Consider the following 19,054-nt stretch of genomic DNA (forward strand, 5'->3'; position numbering starts at 1 on the left):
GGGAGGTCCTCATTGCACGTCCCATTGGGAGGGAGACCCAGCGGCAGTTGCTAATGTTGCTCCGGAGTGGGAAATCTGGGGGCCTCTGCTAGAGCTGTTGTCCCCTCGACCCGATTCCAGATAAGCGATTGAAGATGGATGGAAGGACCACATTAATACTAGTTTCTACATTAGTCATTAGTATGTACATTGGTATGTTATATTAATAATAGTATACACATTGGTCATTAGTATATATGTTAATATGCCATGTTAATACTTGTATATTTATTAGTCATTAATATATACATTAGTATGCCATATTAATACTAGTATATATATTAGTCATTAGTATAAACATTAGTATTGCATATTAACACTAGTATATACATTAGTATGCCATATTAAGACCTAGTACTGTATATAAATTATCAATCAATCAATCAATCAATGTTTACTTATATAGCTCTAAATCACTAGTGTCTCAAAGGGCTGCACAAACCACTACGACATCCTCGGTAGGCCCACATAAGGGCAAGGAAAACTCACACCCAGTGGGACATCGGTGACAATAATGACCCAGTGGGACGTCGGTGACAATGATGACTATGAGAACCTTGGAGAGGAGGAAAGCAATGGATGTCGAGTGGGTCTAACATGATACTGTGAAAGTTCAATCCATAATGGATCCAACACAGTCGCGAGAGTCCAGTCCAAAGCGGATCCAACACGGCAGCGAGAGTCCCGTTCACAGCGGAGCCAGCAGGAAACCATCCCAAGCGGAGGCGGATCAGCAGTGCAGAGATGTCCCCAGCCGATACACAGGCAAGCAGTACATGGCCACCGGATCGGACCGGACCCCCTCCACAAGGGAGAGTGGGACATAGAAGAAAAAGAAAAGAAACGGCAGATCAACTGGTCTAAAAAGGGAGTCTATTTAAAGGCTAGAGTATACAAATGAGTTTTAAGGTGAGACTTAAATGCTTCTACTGAGGTGGCATCTCGAACTGTTACCGGGAGGGCATTCCGGAGTACTGGAGCCCGAAATGAAAAAGCTCTATAGCCCGCAGACTTTTTTTGGGCTTTGGGAATCACTAATAAGCCGGAGTCCTTTAATTAATAAATTATATTAATAAATTAGTCATTAGTATATTCATTAGTATGCCATAGTAACATGAGTATAAAAATGGGACCCATTACCTCCCTGCTTGGCACGCAGCATAAAAAGAGTTGGGCTTGGGGGTTAAATCACCAAAAATTATTCCCGGGCGCGGCCAGTGCTGCTGCTCACTGCCCCCCTCACCTCCCAGGGGGTGAACAAGGGGATGGGTCAAATGCAGAGGACACATTTCACCACACCTAGTGTGTGTTGGTACTTTAACTTTAACTGGAATATACATTAATATGGCATATGAATACTAGTATATACTGTACATTAGGCATTAGTATGTACTGTACATTTGTATGCCATGTTCATACTAGTACATGAATTAGTTATTAGTATATACATTACATGCCATATTTATACTAATATGTTTATTAGTATATACATTAGTATTCCATGCTAATACTACTATATACATTAAAATGTCATGTTAATAATAGTGTATATATTGTACATATGTCTTTAGTATATTCATTAATATTCCATATTATTTAGAAATGTGACTCTTACAACAACCCACCAATTGAATTCCAATTTTTCGGGTGACTATTCATTTCAAAATCGATTCTCAAATTAAACCTATTCTCACAATATATTATTTGGTACATAAACTATATGAAAAAGGTTGTCAAAACAGGCTACAGGTAAACTAAACAACTAATATTTGATGTTTTTTCATTGATTACCTTAATATTTTTCTTGTTTGCTGCAAAAATTCAAAAATGGGGACAATAGACCTGTCAATAAAACAGTTATTTTATTAATGGCAACAATTTAGATGATTGAATACATTCATCATTATTACGGTATTTCCTTGAATTGCCGCCGAGGCGCTAATTAATTTAAAACCTCTTCTCACTACGGCGCTTACCAAAGGCATGCGGTAAAAGTAAGCATGCGTTATTTTAAAACCTCTTCTCACTCCGGCACTTACCAAAGGCATGCAGTAAAAAATTGAGTGTGATGTAATAATACTATCATGAAAAGCACATTTAATAAAAAAAAACGTTATGTCTTACCTTTACTTATAAATGAAGTCCATGCCAGCTCCTTCTGATGAAAAATATCGATAACTTGTTTATAGAAGTCTTCCTTATCTTTCTTCAGTTTTAAAAGTCTCTCTGTTTCGATGAAGATCTTCCTTTATTACCTCCTGCTTCGATTGAAAGTCCAGTTTAGAAAACTGCTATCAGACCGCTGCTACGGTATATTAATAAAACATAGCTGCTTACTGTTCTTTTTAGCATACGTATTCAATAGTTTGGACCTTAAATCCTACTGAATAGCTCTTAATCTTCTTCCCTTTATGCGATTTCAAATTACCGGTATTGAAATCAGCCTCCTCCATTTTGAAAATGATGACAGGGGAAGTGTCACTCGTGACGTCACGAGTTTGACCAGGCGGTAATACTAAGCATGCGCTAATTATTTTGCGAAGCGAGTTTGACCCGGCAATAATTAAAGGCAGGCACATACTATATGCCCGGCGGCAATTCAAGGAAATACGGTATGTATGTTCAGCATATATGCAGTGTTTCTTACAAAATTGCAAACTGTGGGAGTGCAAATGGTGTAATCACCTAATTTGCATAATTTTGAATGCAACTTCTGAAAAAAAATATTGTTCTGAAAAAAACTTTTGGCTTTTATGCTCATAGGGTATACTGTAATTTAGCCCTACGAATAAAACCTGATCTATATTTAGACAACACTTGGAACCAGAAGATGGGTCTGTTTAGTCAGTGAGAAAATATGAACCTGTCGTTAAAAAAAACCCCCGAAAAATTACAAAAAATTGTCTTCCTGCTGACCCATCTTTTTCCTTCTACACGTGCAGATTGTTCTTCCGCCTCACATGGACAGCATACGGGACAAGCTGGCAGAAAACATCCACGAACTGTGGGGGATGAACAAGATCGAGTTGGGATGGACGTACGGCAAGGTACACATATCGTGCATTGGCACACTTGATACACAAATGCAGCAGAACTGTTAAATATGACCTGTACTCAACCATCAAGGCACGTTTAATGACTCTCTATGCCAGTGGTTGTCTAATGGGGGTACACGTACCCCTGGGGGTACTTGAAGGTATGCCAAGGGGTACGTGATATTTTTCAAAGTTATTCTAAAAATAGCAACAATTCAAAAATCCTTTATGAATATATTTATTGAATAATACTTCAACAAAATATGAATGTAAGTTCATAAACTGTGAAAAGAAATGCAACAATGCAATATTTAGTGTTGACGGCTAGATTTTTTGTGGACATGTTCCATAAATATTGATGTTAAAGATGTATTTTTTTGTGAAAAAATGTTTAGAAGTAAGTTGATGAATCCAGATGGATCTTTATTACAATCCCCAAAGAGTTGGTGATTACTTCTATGTGTAGAAATCTTTGTATATAATTTAATCACTTGTTTATACTTCAACAAGTTTTTAGTCATTTTTATATGATATTTTCCAAATAGTTCAAGAAAGACCACTACAAATGAGCAATATTTAATGAATCAGAAACTGATGACATAGTGCTTCTTTATCTCTTTTTTTGTTTTTTTAAATTGCTTTGCTCTGATTAGGTGGTACTTGAAAGAAAAAACAATGTTCACAAGGGGTACGTCACTGAAAAAAGGTTGAGAACCACTGCTCTACTCCAATATGACATCTTTCTGCCTTGCTTTCAGGTCCGGGATGATAACAAGAGGCAACACCCGTGCCTTGTGGATTTTACCAAGCTGCCTGAAACAGAAAAGAACTACAACCTGCAGATGTCCTGCGAAACACTTAAGTATGACGCTTTACTAGAGTGAATGACGGTCTCTGCAGAATCCTGTGTAACAGCAGATTTAGGCATAGATAAAATTGTATTGACTTACCGGTTCATCTCTTGAGTGTATTCCAGTATTGATTTGGACAAAATCTTGGCTCCTATTACAATATATACATTTGGTTTGGCTCGTAAAAGTGAACTTTATGTTTAGGTGAGCTCACAAAAATGTTCAGTTACCTCCCAATGTGCTCTTGAACGTCACATACAAACTATTGTCTATGCATGCTCATGATCTGTTGTCGAGATTAAATTGATTCCAATGATTCGCTGTTTTTCTCAGGACCCTAATGGCTCTTGGCTGCCATGTCGCCCAGGTCGATGTTCATGCAGAGGATGATCTGAAGAAAATCAAACTTCCCAAAGAGTATGCTGCTGTTTGTTGGCACTTCAGTGTAATAATGTGTAGGATACAGTGGAACCTCAATGTATAAACTTTTTGGGTTCTTGAACATGGTTCGTTAATCGAAAAGTCTGTATAATGAAGCAGAGTTCCTAACAAGAAACAGTGTAAACATTAACAATTGGATCTAGCCTCTGCAAAAGTCCGTACTTTTGTAAAAAAAAAAAAAAAAAAACACACTTTGAGGACACTAATGTACCATATTGAGCGCATATAAATGCCGCATCCCCCAAAATTTTGGAAAGAAAAAATATTTTCCATACATTGTGAAATGTGTTTTTTTACACAAACATTTTGTAAATATTTATCTACATACCTTATTAGTTTCCAGACCGTGTCTGTAACACAACAGCAAAACGGCTGATCAAACAAAACAGAAGTCATCGTCATGGACCCACCGGCTGCGGAATCTAGCTCTCCAATCAGCTAAACAGACTCAATAACTCCCCGGTGACGTTTTGGTGTATTTACTGAGGAATTTGTGAAACTGAAAAAACCTAAAAATAATGCCATCGTAAGTTAATAATACGAACAAACACTCGTAACCATGTTAACATATTAGTTGATGCTAATAACGCTAGTTTGATTACATTACGAAAGCATGTTCAAATATGGATGAAAACACTCCAACAGACATCACACATGAGTTGGTGTAGTAAGTAAGAATTGGTTTAGTTATATTGTAAAACTACAAACATTGGTTGGAGTGATGAGTGAAGAATCCATACGAGTGGAAAAACGCTATGGACTATTAGACGACGGAACGGCACTTCCAATTCAAAGCTTTGAACAGTAGGAATTCACATTCACCTAGAAATATCTGCAGTGAGTGAACTTGTCAAAATGATGGCACCAAAGCACTAACAATAATACACCATTTAAGTGTCTATGCATGTGTTTAAAGGCCTACTGAAAGCCACTACTACCGACCACGCAGTCTGATAGTTTATATATCAATGATGAAATATTAACATTGCAACACATGCCAATACGGCCTTTTTAGTTTACTAAATTGCAATTTTAAATTTCCCGCGAAGTGTCTTGTTGAAAACGTCGCGGTATGATGACGCATTTGATGACACATGCATTTGACGTCTCGGGTTGTGGCGGACAGTATTTTCCAGCCCAATCCCAGCTATAAGTAATTTGCTTATATCGCGTAATTGCACAGTATTCTGGACATCTGTGTTGCTGAATCTTTTGCAATTTGTTCGATTAATAATGGAGAAGTCAAAGTAGAAAGATGGAGGTGGGAAGCTTTTAGCCTTTAGCCACACAAACAGACGGTGTTTCCTTGTTTAAAATTCCCGAAGTTGAAGCTTTACTATGGAACAGAGCGGTCAAGCGAACATGTATCCCGACCACATGTCAACCGGCAGTTTGCGTTTAGAAAATTGTGGTAATAAGTGTGCTCTTACCGGAGACATCAACGGAGCCAGCGTCCTCCTGCTGCTGCGTGACTTCCCTCTGAGACTCTGGCGTCAACACACCAGTGGCCATACCCTTCTGACTTTCAGGTTTTATTTAATCTCACTTAAACACTAGCAACACAATAGGCAGATAAGGGATTTTTCAGAATTATCCTAGTAAATGTGTCTAATAACATCTGAATCGCTCCCACTGCAAACACCTTTTTTTTTTTCTAGTCCTTCACTCTAAAATTCCTGATCCACGAATCTTTCATCCTCGCTCAAATTAATGCGGAAATTGTCGCTTTCTCGGTCCGAATTGCTCTTGCTGCTGGAGGCTATGATTATAAACAATGTGAGGAGCCCTACAACCCGTGACGTCACGCGCACATCGTCTGCTACTTCCGGTAAAGGCAAGGCTTTTTTATTAGCGACCAAAAGTTGCGAACTTTATCGTCAATGTTCTCTACTAAATCCTTTAAGCAAAAAATATGGCAATATCGCGAAATGATCAAGTATGACACATAGAATTGACCTGCTATCCACGTCTAAATAAGAAAATCTCATTTCAGTAGGCCTTTAATGAAAACTGTTTGTATTCTGGCCATCAACAAAGAAAAATCCATAAATTAGCCGCACATATTTTATAAGCCACAGGGTTGAAAGTAACGGCTTATAGTCCGGAATTTACTGCATATCAAACAAACATAACAAAGGGGGTAATGGATTAACAATCACCTTATCAAAATAACAAAACAACAAGGCAAGCGAAACTGTCAAGACTAACACACGTAAGTCTCTTTGGTGCTCTCGAAAAACGTCAACAACCATGTTGCTACAATATTAGTAAAAAAAGGAAAAACTTCTTTACCTTGCTGCCCGTGAAATGTTTTTGCCATGCACTTGACAAGAGGCTTGATGCGCAGAAGGGAGTGGAGACTGAGAGAGGAAGGGGCAGGGAGCAGAGGCAGTAAATTACTGTACCGAAGGAGAGTCCTCTTCTTCCGATGTTCCCTCTCCTCTCCACGTTTAATTTCACAACGATTCCTTCCGGCATTCCAGGCTGATTAAGGATATTTTTTGGACCCAAGTTTAGCAAGCAAAATATACAAAACTTGATGTGTGATGAGAAAAGAAACACTCTGAAACACTGAGAAGTGGCGACCAAGTAATGGTCTGCGTAATTACGAAGTGACGTAAGGGGCTCCGCCTCTATCAAAAGGCGGCGCCCCTTGTGTACTGTACAGCCCAGGAAATGATGTCCCCAAATGGCTGTGCCCTAAGTTTACCAGCGGCACACAAAATAAATGAAACGTCCGTACACAGAGAAATGGTTCACACTTTCTAAAAGTTGGTACGCTGAAAAAATTACTGTTAAATATAGTCGGTCCCTTGTGCTTGAAATATTGCGGTTTAACCACATTGGATTTGGCGCAGTGGAAGAGTGGCCGTGCGCAACCCGAGGGTCCCTGGTTCAAATCCCACCTAGTACCAACCTCGTCACGTCCGTTGTGTCCTGAGCAAGACACTTCACCCTTGCTCCTGATGGGTGCTGGTTGGCGCCTTGCATGGCAGCTCCCTCCATCAGTGTGTGAATGTGTGTGTGAATGGGTAAATGTGGAAGTAGTGTCAAAGCGCTTTGAGTACCTTGAAGGTAGAAAAGCGCTATACAAGTACAACCCATTTACCATTTATTTACATTTTTTTAAAGCCTATAGTACCAAATAGTTGCCTTAAAAATAAACATACAAATATCAATCCCACAGAATGATTGGCCATCAGATAAGACCACCAATCAGAGCATTCTGTTCAATATCAGCCACAGATAACTTTACTATATAGGATTAAAAGAGTGCAAAGATGACTTAAGTGTGTTATAGCATGCCTAAAAGGTCTATCATAATGTTGAACAATTAATTTAAAAGGTAGTAAACAAGGTTTGTTTAATTGATTTAGCTTTGGGGCGGTAAAGCTCGGTTGGTAGAGCGGCCGTGCCAGCAACTTGAGGGTTGCAGGTTCGATCCCCGCTTCCGCCATCCCAGTCACTGCCGTTGTGTCCTTGGGCAAGACACTTTACCCACCTGCTCCCAGTGCCACCCACACTGGTTTAATGTAAAAAATTGATATTGGGTTTCACTATGTAAAGCGCTTTGAGTCACTAGAGAAAAAGCGCTATAGGAAATATAATTCACTTCAATTCACTATGAAAATATTTGATTTATAATTGACTCCAACTTCGGGGAAATTTCTTTGTCGCGATCATATCCAGTACCAATTAACAGCAATGAACGAGGAATTACTGTATGTATGCTATGAACCAAAGTTTGAACTTCCAAATCCTGTCCATGGTACACCAGCTTGTAATACAGGTAATGGAATATTCGCTCTGCCACTATGTTGCTCTATGATAATGAAGAGACCAGCCTGGACGCCTAATGTGAACAAACAAAACATGAAGTATGCTATAAGTTTATTTATATGCTATATATACACTTTGATTGGTTGATTGATGTACTACCTAATTAATTAAAGGTAGTCACTGTGTTTCTATAATTATGTGTTTTATTTCATAATGTTTTGACTGCAGCTACATGATGTCCAATGGATATAAACCTGCGCCTCTGGACCTTTCTGATGTGAAACTGACCGCAGGTCAGGAGGTTCTAGTTGATAAACTGGCAGAAAATGCCCACAACATGTGGGCCAAAGACAGAATTAAACAAGGATGGACCTATGGAATCCAGCAGGTACTTTCTCCATTCAACAGGCAAGAAAAGTTAAGAGCATTTGCTCGTCAGTCGGACACCTTTTTTTTTTTTTGTGTCAGGATTTAAAGAGCCGACGTAATCCTCGCCTTGTACCGTATGCGTTACTTGATGAGCGCACTAAGAAGTCTAACAGGGACAGCCTGAGAGAGGCCATCAGGACAACGGTTGGCTATGGATATGAAATCAACCCTCCAGACCAAGAGGGTAAGAGATGTAACCATGCTGATATAACAATGTTATAACTTTCAATAATGTGAAACATTCATGAAAACGTACAGTATTTGCAGGCTGTTCAATGCCTTTTAACGCAACAAATAGTGCCGTAACCTCAGCAGACTGAAGAAGAGATGTCGTAACTTGAGAAAAATAAAAAAACCTTGTTGAAATATTCTAAGATCCGGCCCACAAATGACACCGTGGCTCAGTTCAAAATTTGGGAGACAAATATTTTTGCAACAAATTCCTAACAACTCCATAGTGCTGCTGTTGTATAGAGGAACTTAGACCACTGTAAACACATTGGCAGATCCTTGCAATGAATATTTTCACCTTGCAAGTAGACCTAGAACAGTGGGGTCAGTACTTGTGATTTACATAACTGGGGTGTTCCTCAAGGCTCCCCTTTAAGTCCTCTCCTTTTTAACAGCTACACATTTTTTCGTAATATGATTCATGGAAACAATGTGTTACTGTAGCTAGTTTACTTCAGATGCAGCAAGTAGTCATTTAACTTATTTAATTATACTAGTGGTGTTCCCAAAGGGTCTATTTGTGGTCCTCTCGTTTTCCTCATTTGTGCTATTCATCTAGTGGCCTCAGAGTTGAGTTAAAAAAAAAAAATCTAAGAGAGCTTGTTGTAAAGATGATCTTTGCTTCGCTTTGTAGCAGAAGGTCCTTAAAAACAGCAAAATGCTCCTGTAACATTCACTAAATAAATAGACCATAATCTAATGTCTACTCTGGAGGATACTGGTTCTTCAAGCTGTACAATTTAAGACACAGTTTGGTACCCTTCTCCTTATTTTTTGGAAATGTGGCCCCCAAAGCAATTTAGTTGAATAGCCCTGTTTGAAGAAAACTTCAGCCATATTAGTGACATTAAAAGTCCAGAAACAAGGAAAAATCTGTTTGCTTTGCTGACGGATACCTACAAACTTAATTGGTACTTGAACAAGTTTTATTAATATAAAAGTTTGTATAGTGAAGCAAATTTCTCCAGCCTTGACAAAAGTTCCTATTTTAGTGAAGGTTTGTACGGTACGCTTTGAACATGAAATAAAGTGCTGTACAGGTATATCAAACAAGCATAACAAGGAGGTGATTGATCAACTTCCTTTTTATTAACAAGCCAAAACAACAAGCTGAACTGTCCTGTATGTACTGCTCTACCAACAAGCACACACACACAGAAGTCCCTTTGGTGCCCTCACTAAAGATCAGAAATCACAAAAATACTTAACTTTAAAGGGAAACAGCACTTATTTTGGAATTTTTGCATATCAATCTCAATCATTATGACGATAGATATATTTTTTTAAAATACATTCTAATTCGTAAATAAGTCTGCTTACAGCAGAGCCAATGGGAGGTCCTCTATTCCACCCATAAAACCCAATAAATAACCATATAAAAAGCGCCTACAATACTCCATTTACATTTTGTGACTTGAATATTTACCAAGTATTAGTGATATTGTTAATATAAGCGCTAACGCACACAAACTAATTATAGCGACGCCATGATCACTGGCTTGTATGGCTTTGGTGAAACGATCGACTAATGAGCTGCTTCCTTGCTTGTCAAACTTGGTTATATGTCATAAATAATGGCTTTCGCCTGGATAATTGAAGGACAAGGACATACTTCGACAAGTTGGTATACTTTGACAGACAATTTAATAATAATAAATAATAATGGATCATACTTTTAATAGCGTGTTTCTATTATTAGATACTCAAAGAGCTCACAGAGAAGTGAGAACCCATCATTCATTCACACTTGGTGGTGGGAAGCTACATTTGTAGCCACAGCTGCCCTGGGATAGACTGACGGAAGCGAGGCTGCCAGTTTGCGCCGACGGCCCCTCCAACCACCACCTACAGTATATTTAGCCCTAGGAATGCCGAGAACGACACAACAAGACGCCTGGTTCTCCCTCTTTTCTTTCGAGGAGAACAAATCATTCTTCGTCTAATTGGGAATAAATGAATAGCAGACATTGTACAGTAAGGGATGTTTTATTATGTTTGTTGGCTCTCATGAAGTCGTGATGTGTTTTTTAAGTTAATGCATCGTGTTTGCCTAAAATTACCAACATATGTCAATATTAAATGTTGTTATAAATCTGCACGTTCCAACATTACATATTTACTTAAATCATGCACCTTTGTATATAAAACCTTAATGTAATTGTTTGGGTATTTTTAAGGGACTTTATAGACAGAATCGAGAGGCTACCATTGTAAGCAGACTTTTCATCGCATTATTTAATATTTATAATGCTTTAAAAAAATACATCCGTCATGTAGTTGTGATTTCAAAAATTAGTGTGGTTCCCCTTTAATGGCCATATTGCAACAACAGTAAATATTAAAAAAGTAAAATTTGCTTGCATTAACATCAGCAAAGGAAGAGCTGACCGAATAGGAGAGGGAATGGGTGAAGAAGGAGGGGCCAGGTGCCGCTGAACAAGAGGTAGCTCTTCTCCTCTGCTGTGAAATAAGTCTGCTTTGGCATATTTTCCAGAAAAGTCCAATCTTATCACAATTAAAACCTGCTGTGCTTTGTCAATTATTCCATATACATATATATATATTTATATATATATATATATATCCCACTTCCAAAGACATGCACCTGGGGATAGGTTGATTGGCAAGGCAACACTAAATTGGCCCTAGCGTGTGAATGTGAGTGTGAATATTGTCTGTCTATCTGTGTGCCCTGCGATGAGGTGGCGACTTCTCCAGGGTGTACCCCGCCTTCTGCCCGATTGTAGCTGAGATAGGCGCCAGCGCCCCCCGCGACCCCGAAAGGGAATAAGCGGTAGAAAATGGATGGATGGATGGATGTGTATATATATATAACTCCACAGCGATTTCCTCTTTTTTTCCCCACACTGGTCTGTCGTATTTTTGGGACTCATAATTGAGTTAGCAAAATGGAAATAACTGGTCAAAAGGCGAAAGAACACAGAAAAGGCACATACGATGAAGCGCTAAGAAGTGACCATCACGGCACAAAATGGATAAATGAAGCGTTCGTACACAGAGACATGGTTCGTACACAGAGGTATCGTTGGCTGGATCTACAGTAAAATTCCATAAACCAAAAAGAGGGGTTCGTATTTTGAGGTTCTACTGTATTCAAAATTAAGTCAATGGTGATACAAAACGCAAAAATGTGCACAGATGCACTTTCAACGATCTAAAAGCCAAAATACATATTTATATATTACATCTTATACATTTTAAACATTTTATGTTTCTACTCTGAGCAGCTTGAGGATATTTTCTGGAATGTTTATGTACACACAATAATATCAAATCTTATATTCTACCACGTGGAAAGAAAATAGGGTGATTCCTGCTGTGCCGCATTCTCCCTCACGACTTAACTTTGTCACTGCTTGCCTATGTCCAAGATGCACAATCTGGGCAGAGGAACCTTTTAAATGTGGGTATTCCCTGTCAAATCTGGCCTTCCGCATATTCTCCCATCAACTTAAGTACTTTTGCTCTTAGCGCCTCTGAAGGTGCAATAAGTCCAGCACTCCACTCCTGGAAGATGAAACATTATTTTGCACTTGAAGTTTGGATGCAGTGTACACCACACAAGACAATATGTTCAAATGTATCTATTCTAACCACTTCAATTGAGACACCTGCAAACATCAATTGAAATGAGAATTAAAGAACCATAATGCCGCTCTGTATTAACCATCCAAACTCTAAATGTACATTGCATCTATTCCCAGTGTTTGGACATCCTTGTACTAAACCTTGATCATTGAACACTTTCATTGTGACTCTTTAATAAAAAAATACTTGCATAATGTAGCATCTAAAAGTTGATTTAATTGATTTTTTGGACAGTTAATATCAATTAATTGTCGCCCTCAGACTTGTACGGACATACACCCCAACACACAAACAACTGTCCCCGGAATCCCCTATTACGTCCCAGCTTCACAAACATTTGTACTAAGAACTGTTAAAATTCCAAATAAAATCAGAGCGGTCATTACAACAACCATATCTGAGTTATTGTGTAAAAATATGGGGAAACAACTAAAAATGTGTTAAGATCCGTACTCCGATCTTCCCATATTATGGTTTATTGCTCCATTTTTGTATCACCCTGTTTGACGTCTTTATTTCCTGTTTAGTCTGTCACCATGGTAGCTCATTAGTTCACCTGCCCCTTGTTATCTACGCACACCTGTTTTCTTCTAATCACCTCCCTTATTTAAAATCGCCCCTTTTCGTTATTCATTCTCGGATCCTAATTTGCCCACGCGCAACAGTGACTACTCTCATCATTCTTTGTATGTATTTTTTCGCTAGCTCTCACGCTATGCCACTTGTTTATTCTAGTTTTCATACTGATGATTTGATTTCTCGTTTGTGCCCTCGAGCCAAGTTTTGATTTCCTAGTGTTATCCTAGCTTTCACGCTAGCGTCTTTTGTTTGCCTTCTCTTTACACCAGTGTTTTTGTTCCTAGCTTTTTATTATCTAATAAATCTATTTTATATCAAAACTTGGCTGTCTTCTGCTTCGACGCATCCTTGGAAAAACCACCCCGGCATTACCATGCCGAAGAAGAGTCGTCACAAAATGTGTACTTCATTCACTAACAGTGTTACAAAAAAGATAAATTAGAATAATACATAATGTTGGATATAGAGAACATACAAACCCTTTATTTATTGAATCAAAAATATTGAAATTTAATGATTTGTGCATTTGTAAACAGCTAAAATTATGCACAAAGCAAACTATAACCTCCTACCCAAGAATATACAACAATCCTTATCAAATGAGAAATAAAACTTTAGGGAAAAATCTAATTTAGAAATTTGTATACACGTACAACACTTAAGACCTTTAGCTTATCCGTATGTGGAATGGTGTCACATATGGTTGGTGACGAACCCCAAGATGCAGAGAAGGCGGCGGGTTTTGTGCAGGAAAACATGATTTAATCTTTAGAAATGAAAAAACACAAACCAGGAACTAGGAACAGCCAAACTGCAAAACGGGAAACAGGATCCAGCAAACAGGAACTAGCAACAAAAAGACAGCACGCTGCAAACAGTTACAGGTTCTATGACTAGCATTACTGACATTGACAGGTAGTGGTGACATCGACACAACAATATTCCAGCATCTGACTGGAGGTCAAAACAGGTTCAAATAGCAGCCGGCTGATTGACACTAGGTGTGGCCAGGTGCCAATCAGCCGCAGCTGAGGGGTAACAGCGCTCAGGGAGAAAAAAAGGAAATAACCAAAATAAAAGCGCTGACAGGAAACAAAGACACAGAGGAAAAACTAAAAGCTAACCAAACTGTCAGGGACGAACCTGACAAATGGATCACACATGGAAATCATACAAAACACCAATATGATTCAGTTTAAGAGACTGTTTAAACTACAAGTGTTCACAAAGTACAAAGAATAGTTATTATTAAACATCTTAAACCTTTTTTTTCATGAGATCATCTTATTCATCTCCTAGGTGAACCATAAATTACCTAACTATTTAGCTATTTATTAATGAGAACTTTAATTATTGTGTACAGTATATGTTTATACGTCTAATATTTGTTTACCTAATTATGGTATATTGATTTATATAAGTGTGTTTCATTCATGTATTTATTTACAAATCAAATTACAAACAGAACCAAGAAATGGGATGAAACTGCTACGATATGAAATAGGGGAGGGTTAAATACAGTCTGCTTCTTCCTACTCTTGTTCGGACATGCTGTGGTGAAATAACTGGAAATATGTGATATATTACATTGTAATTGTATTGTATGCATGTTTGAAATAAACTTAAACTAACCAACAAATGAAACAATGTTTCATCTACGGATTAAAATTCGCATCCATCCAGGATGTAGCGCGCATGTACACACTACATCACCATGGCAACAGCCGTACACGAGACAAGCACTGCCTGGGTTGATACGGGCTTTTTAAATTTTAAGTGTTATCTTGTTTTATGGTTTTCAATGACATTCACAAAAAACAATAAAAAATGTCCTCTACTCATAAATATGCCCACTTCCACATGCTGGATGGGAGAATACAAAGAAAAAAAACGTGCATAACTACAAGCGCGTAAAAAAAAAACTGAAAATCTAAATTTTAGATGTTTATTTTTTTTAATGATTATTCCCAGTTGTCCATGCGGCGGACGATCAGAGTATTGAGACACTCCGATTCTTCCGTGTGGAGCAAACCTACGCAGTGAAAACAGGAAAGTGGTACTTTGAGTTCGAGGCTCTGAGTGGAGGCGACATGAGGGTCGGCTGGGCGAGACCTGGCTGCAGGCCTGATGTGGAGCTGGGAACAGACGACCAGGCCTTCATCTTTGATGGATACAGGGTAAACAACCTGAACATAAGCAAAACTGTCATCCTAATGACTTAATGGTCACTTTTTGATACTCGTTACAAAACATTTTTTTTTTCTGAAGGGTCGACGCATACACGCAGGGAGCCGCTACTTTGGACATCCTTGGAAAAAAGGAGACGTAGTGGGATGCCTGATCAACTTGGAGGATAAATCGATCATTTTTACACTAAATGGCGAGCTCCTGATCACAAACAAAGGATCTGAGCTTTGCTTCACTGACTTTGAGACAGAAGACGGTGAGGGCTCCATACTTGTGTAAAAAGTGGTTAAATCTTCTCTTTGAACAGTTTTAACATTAAAACTGGAACATTTATCTGTATTTTGGTCATATTTCTGTTTGGCCCTCTTGGTTTTTAAAATGGCAACTTCTGTGTCATTATCTGGTAAATGAACCCCGCTTTCCCCCAGGTTTTATTCCCGTGTGCAGCCTGGGCATTTCCCAGATTGGGCGAATGAACCTTGGGAAGGATGCCAGCACCTTCAAGTACTACACCATGTGTGGCCTTCAGGAAGGCTTCGAACCCTTTGCTGTCAACATGAAGCGAGAGATCACCATGTGGTTCAGCAAACGCTTGCCTACATTTGTCAATGTACCCCAGGATCACCGGGACATTGAGGTAATAATTGTAAGGTAATCGTTGCTGTTGGTTTGTCTGACAGTTAATTATTTAGCAAAATAACTTTTCAAATTTTCATAAAAAATTTCAGAAAACTGTCTGAAAATACAAACCCCGTTTCTATATGAGTTGGGAAATTGTGTTAGATATAAATATAAACGGAATACAATGATTTGCAAATTATTTTCGACCCATATTCAATTGAATGCACTACAAAGATAAGATATTTGATGTTTTTTTTTGCAAATAATAATTAACTTAGAATTTCATGGCTGCAACATGTGCCAAAGTACTTGGGAAAGGGCATGTTCACCACTGTGTTACATCACCTTTTCTTTTAACAACACTCAATAAACATTTGGGATCTGAGGAAACTAATTGTTGAAGCTTTGAAAGTGGAATTATGTACCATTCTTGCTTGATGTACAGCTTAAGTTGTTCAACAGTCCGGGGTCTCCGCTGTCGTATTTTACGCTTCATAATGCGCCACACATTTTCGATGGGAGACAGGTCTGGACTGCAGGCGGGCTAGGAAAGTACCCGCACTCTTTTACTACGAAGCCACGCTGTTGTAACACGTGGCTTGTCATTGTTTTGCTGAAATAAGCAGGTGCGTCCATGATAACGTTGCTTGGATGACAACATATGTTGCTCCAAAACCTATAAGGACTATTCGGCATTAATGGTGCCTTCACATATGTGTAAGTTACCCATGCTTTGGGCACTAATACACCCCCATACCATCACAGATGCTGGCTTTTGAACTTTGCGCCAATAACAATCCGGATGGTTGTTTTCCTCTTTGTTCCGGAGGACACCACGTCCACAGTTTCCAAATATAATTTGAAATGTGGACTCTTCAGACCACAGAACACTTTTCCACTTTGCATCAGTCCATCTTAGATGAGCTCGGGGCCAGAGAAGCCGGCGGCGTTCCTGTGTGTTGCTGATAAATGACTTTCGCTTTGCATAGTAGAGTTTTAACTTGCACTTACAGATGTAGCGACCAACTGTAGTTACTGACAGCGGTTTTATGAAGTGTCCCTAAGCCCATGTGGTGATATCCTTTACACACTGATGTCGGTTTTTGATGCAGTACCGCCTGAAGGATCAAAGAACCGTGATATCACCGCTTACGTGCAGTGATTTCTCCAGATTCTCTGAACCTTTTGATGATTTTACGGACTGTAGATAGTAAAATCCCTAAATTCCCTGCAATAGCTCGTTGAGAAATGTTGTTCTAAATCTGTTCGACAATTTGCTTACAAATTGGTGACCCTCACCCCATCCTTGTTTGTGAATTACTTAGCATTTTATGGAAGCTGTTTTTATACCCAATCATGGCACCCACCTGTTCCCAATTAGCCTGCCCACCTGTGGGATGTTCCAAATAAGTGTTTGATGAGCATTCCTCAACTTTATCAGTATTTATTGCCACCTTTCCCAACTTCTTTGTCACGTGTTGCTGGCATCAAATTCTAAAGTTAATGATTATTTGCAACAAAAAAAATGTTTATCAGTTTGAACATCAAATATGTTGTCTTTGTAGCATATTCAACTGAATGTGGGTTGAAAATGTTTAGCAAATCATTGTATTCCGTTTATATTTACATCTGACTTAATTTCCCAACTCATAGGGAAAAGGGGTTTGTAGAATAAAGAATGATCCGGATTAGTTCTACTATTATACCTTATGTTTACATTAAGAACATTTTACCTCTGATTGTGGGAGTATTTTAGCAGCCCTGCAGAGAAAAAAACTGTGGAGGACTGATGTTCAGGAATGTACACTACAGGCCAAAAGTTTGCACACACCTTCTCATTAAATGGGTTATCTTTTTTTTCATGACTATTTACATTGTACATTGCACTGAAAGCATCAAATCTATGAATGTGAATGAACACATGTGGACTTAAAGTCTCAACGATCACACATTAGGTGTGGTGAAATTATCCTCTGCATTTGACCCATCCCCATATTCACCCCCTGAGAGCTGAGGGGAGCAGTGAGCAGCAGCGTACGCCGCGCTATAGGGAATCATTTGGTGAATTAACCCCCAATTCCAACCCTTGATGCTGAGTGATGCAACAATGTGATGTACTTAACAAAAATAAGTGAACTAACTATAAACATGTTTTAAATTCTAGTTTCTTCAAAATAACCACCCTTTGCCCAGATAACTGCTTTGTACACTCTTGGCATTCTCTCCTTGAGAAAGAGTTTTCACTTCACAGGTGTCATAGTGTTGATGCCTTCAGTGACAATCTACAATGTAAACAGTCATGAAAATGTGTTCAAACTTTTGGCCTGTACTGTATGTTACGATTTTATCGATACCAATATCGACGTTTCTTAACGATGACAGTATTCATCGGTGTCCTTATCAGCACTATATGTAATTGGTGTAAATAAAGATGTGAAAACATGCAATTCTATTAACACAAGAGGTTGTATGCCACCAACATCTTGTTACATATAACAGTATAAACATGTTTTATTGACATTTGCTTTTTAAGTTTTAAAAAAGCTAGTATTTTTAAGGTGTAATGCGGTTATGTCATCATCTTGTCAAGACCACACAGATCAGTCACTGTTTCCATTTATCACAATTACAAATGTAAAAATAATATTTTGTATGGCTTTCATGTGCAGAGCACATATCTTTTACGTGATATATACAATATATTTTATATAAATCAATACAATCAGTTAGCATGTTAGTTGGGCGTGAATTTAAGCAAGGCGACTAGAAACCTGTCAGCAGATGGTGTCTTACTTCAGAGTATCTTTATGGATCATTACTTAAATGTTTCACTTTTTTGAGTGGACTAATATTGCCCTGTGGAATACTGGATACTGCACGGTTGACGAATTGCAGGAGCAGAAGTCGTGCGTTCACTTCAAACTAACACTTACTCTTTATAGGACAAAATATTGTTGGGTTACAAACTTTTGTGTGGTGTTGCTTCTTTATTTGTGATTATTCTAAGCTGATTATAAGGTCCGACCCATGTCTTTTTGTTGTGTGTAGCAGAGGACAGCGCGTCATACTTACGACGGTCAGCTGGATACAAAAAAATACAGATAGCCGTATCATTTGTCCCCCTCGAGCAACCCAATTAGGAACCGGTACCAACAAATTCTGGAACTTGGTATACATTCCTAGTGTTCACTCAGTTTCTTTCATTCTGCTGTAGATAGGTCAAAAATGTATTTGTAGATTTTGATTAAACCT

General features: G+C 38.5%; 1 protein-coding gene across 2 annotated transcripts in view; it reads left to right on the forward strand.

Annotated features, from left to right (window-relative positions):
• Positions 1–19,054, forward strand: part of ryr3 (ryanodine receptor 3) — a 380,753-nt gene that overhangs the window by 167,212 nt on the left and 194,487 nt on the right. For both annotated transcript variants that reach the window (XM_061886489.1, XM_061886490.1), the window contains exons 22-29: positions 2,982–3,086; positions 3,833–3,936; positions 4,259–4,342; positions 8,375–8,534; positions 8,615–8,759; positions 14,966–15,171; positions 15,263–15,437; positions 15,610–15,818. In XM_061886489.1, coding sequence (XP_061742473.1) covers positions 2,982–3,086; positions 3,833–3,936; positions 4,259–4,342; positions 8,375–8,534; positions 8,615–8,759; positions 14,966–15,171; positions 15,263–15,437; positions 15,610–15,818 — 1,188 coding nt within the window. The remainder of the gene's footprint in view (positions 1–2,981; positions 3,087–3,832; positions 3,937–4,258; positions 4,343–8,374; positions 8,535–8,614; positions 8,760–14,965; positions 15,172–15,262; positions 15,438–15,609; positions 15,819–19,054) is intronic.

This window comes from Nerophis ophidion, linkage group LG24, assembly GCF_033978795.1.
Source record: "Nerophis ophidion isolate RoL-2023_Sa linkage group LG24, RoL_Noph_v1.0, whole genome shotgun sequence".
Classification (NCBI taxonomy): Eukaryota; Metazoa; Chordata; class Actinopteri; order Syngnathiformes; family Syngnathidae; genus Nerophis; species Nerophis ophidion.